Genomic DNA, 2,916 nt, shown 5'->3' on the forward strand with positions numbered 1-2,916 from the left:
TCAGAGGAAGAAGCACCCCACACCCAACCTACACACTGAGTCAGATGAAAGGAAAAACGTTAGCAGGTTCCAAACATACCACCTGCCTTGGCCAGGTGGTTTGGCTGGTTGGAGCATCATCCTGCCGCCATAAGGTTGTGGGTTCAATTCCCTGCCAGGGCACATACTTAGGTTCTGGGTTCTATCCCCAGTTGGGGCACATTCAGAAAGCAACCAGATGTTTCTGTCTCACGTCGATATTTCTCCCTCTCCAAAAAAAAATCAATAAAAACTTATCTTTAGGTAAGGAATGGAATGAATAAAATAGATTAAAACACCACCACCTGCTAAAGCCTAAGATAACACATTTTATTTCAGAAATGAGCGGGCACTGACCCCAGGTCACAGTTTTTAGAGGAAGATTCCGGGTAATGTTTCCTGGAGGTCAGGAGGGGAGAGGCACTGGTTCCAGGTTCTGCGGGCTGCCCTGGGTGGGTGGGTCCTGGCGACAGGAACAGCTGCACCAGATGACACTCCGGGAGCTTGGCCTGTGGAGTCTGAGTGTACATGACACTTTCTGAAGAGACACCGGCGCCCAGGTCACTGCCTGTGGGAGGCCAAATGAGGGGGTAAGTGTCCAAGTGTCACTGTCCAAAGCAAAGCTGAGAGTGCAGGTGTGGCCGCTGACCGGGGCCTCTGTGCCGCCTCGCTGTCCTGCGGGAGGCCGGGTTTGGTGGTCAGGGGAGTGAGGGCCAGTCAGGCTGCTGTGCAGCTGGTGCCTGTGATGTGGTTGTATATCTAGGTGACACTGATCTGAGTGGTACTGTATCAGGTGACTGTTCCAGCAGCCCATGCGTCCCAGGTGTCTGCTGCTTGGTGTGTGGTCACACTCCATATCCCAGTGCACGCAGGCACGGCCTTTCCCCCAAACCCTTAAAGAAAAGGAAAGGAAAGAAAAAAAAAAAAAGAAAAGAAAAAAACACCTGCAACCCCCTCCTCCTAGCCCGAGGGGTCCACTTGCTGCAAGCCCTTGGCTCTCCCTGGAGGCTGACACCCCAGGACCAAACATCGCCCAGCTCAAAGGCCAAAGGGGCTCCGGACCTCCTCCAGCCCCGACTCAGTCTCCAGAAGTTGTCGCCGGCTGCACTGAGCCAGGCCCACTAGGCAGATCTGCCCATTCACCCCTCCTGCACTGCACCCAGCTCACCCTCCTCAATCCCCACCACCCTGCGGGCCCCGGGGGGCAGCGGCGTCTTCTTCAGGTTCTTCCGGGCAGGGGCCTGGTTCGCGGGGCCATTCGTGGGGCCGTTCACGGTTCTGTCAGAGGCGGTGTCCGCGGGCCTGGTGATGGCGGCCAGGGCGTTCACGGTGCCGAGCGCCCGCAGCAGGGCCGGGCCGCGGGGCGCGGCGCGGGGCTCGCGGCGGCCGGGGGGCGGCGGCGGCGGCAGCAGCGCGCGCAGGGCCTCCAGCTCGGCCCGCAGCTCCGCGCGCAGCGCCTCGAGCCCCGCGCCCAGCTCGGCGCGCACGGCCGCCAGGCCCTCCTGCAGCCGCCGCTCGCTCACCTCCAGGACGCCCGCCGGGTAGGTGGCCCCGCCGCGCGGCTCCCCGCACACCGAGCACACGGAGCCCCGGCTGCGCGCGTCCTCCCGCGCCCCGGCCCCGGCACCCTGGTCTCCGGCCCCGGCCGCCGCCCCCGCGCGCTCCACCAGCCGCAGCAGCCGCGGAGCGCCGGCCCGCGCCTCCACCTTCGCCTCCGCCCGCAGCTGGCCGCGAAGGCGGGCCAGGCGCCCGGGGGCGCGGGCTTCTTCGGGACCCGGCCCGTTGGGCTGGGGCCCGGGGGCCCGCCAGCGGTCCGCGCCGCGCCGTAGGGCCTGGCTGGCACCGTACGCCCTGCTAGCCTGTGCCCACGGGCGCCCCGACTCTGCCGCCATCCGCGCTGTAGCCGCCAGCGCCAGTGGCACCGGCGCCCTGCTTCCCGGAGCCCCAGGGCGCAGCCTAGCAACCGTGGGGCCCGAGCCGCACACGGCGGAGATGCCCCCGGGACCGCGATGGGGACATCCGAGGCCTCCAGGGATCCTGCCCGGGGCGGGAGATCCCCGGCAAGGCTGGGACCCGAGTGGTGTGGCAGAGCCCCGGGGGGCCTTGGGGGAAGGGCACAGCGCAGGCTTTGTGTGTGTGTGTTTTGTTTTGTTTTGTTTTAAATATATTTTATTGATTTTTTAAAAACATATTTTATTGATTTTCCACAGAGAGGAAGGGAGAAGGATAGAGAGTTAGAAACGTCGATGAGAGAAACATCGACCAGCTGCCTCCTGCACACATCCATCGGGAATATGCCCGTAACCAAGGTACATGCCCTTGACCGGAATCAAAACCAACTGGGACCCTTCAGTCCGCAGGCTGACGTTCTATCCACTGAGCCAGACCGGTTTCGGCCCAGCCACACTTTTTAAACCTCCTCTAACCCACTAACCTTCACCCCTCTGGGCCTTTGCTTAGGCCAGTTCTCCTGGCAGGAATGTCCTCCCCACCCCGACGTGCCTGGCCAATCTCATTCATCTCCCTTCTGCCTGGCAGCCTTCCCTGACCACCTCACAACAACCAGGTAATGCAGGCCCCTTCCCCACAGCATCTCTCCCGTCAGTGTAACTGGCTTCTGTTCTCTGTCCACCTGGATCCACAGAAGGGTCCCTGAGCACAGGTCTGGGTCACGTGGTACTCAGTGATGCTAATTGAGGATGGAGGAGTAGCTGGATGAGGGAGCCTAGGGCTGAGGGTCCTCTAGGGGGTGGACCTCCTCCCCCTTCCCTCCCCCATCCAGGGCAGCCAGTGCACCTCCTCTACCTGGCATTTGAGGCCCTTATGGCCATCCCTGCTGCCTTTCCTGTCCCTGAATCTTCTATGGGAGCCCTTCACCACTGCCCTATACCACTTTCT

At 62.2% G+C, this 2,916-nt stretch overlaps 1 protein-coding gene across 1 annotated transcript; it reads right to left on the reverse strand.

The window, feature by feature from the left end:
- Nucleotides 1–1,176: 1,176 nt before the first annotated feature.
- On the reverse strand, nt 1,177–2,094 carry FAM246C (family with sequence similarity 246 member C). Its single transcript, XM_045585507.1, is given in 2 exon segments — nt 1,177–1,214; nt 1,217–2,094. Coding segments are annotated over 2 exon segments (717 nt in total). The 5' UTR covers nt 1,911–2,094; the 3' UTR covers nt 1,177–1,191.
- Between the last annotated feature and the right edge of the window lie 822 nt (nt 2,095–2,916).

This window comes from Pipistrellus kuhlii, unplaced genomic scaffold, assembly GCF_014108245.1.
Source record: "Pipistrellus kuhlii isolate mPipKuh1 unplaced genomic scaffold, mPipKuh1.p scaffold_m20_p_20, whole genome shotgun sequence".
Lineage (NCBI taxonomy): Eukaryota > Metazoa > Chordata > Mammalia > Chiroptera > Vespertilionidae > Pipistrellus > Pipistrellus kuhlii.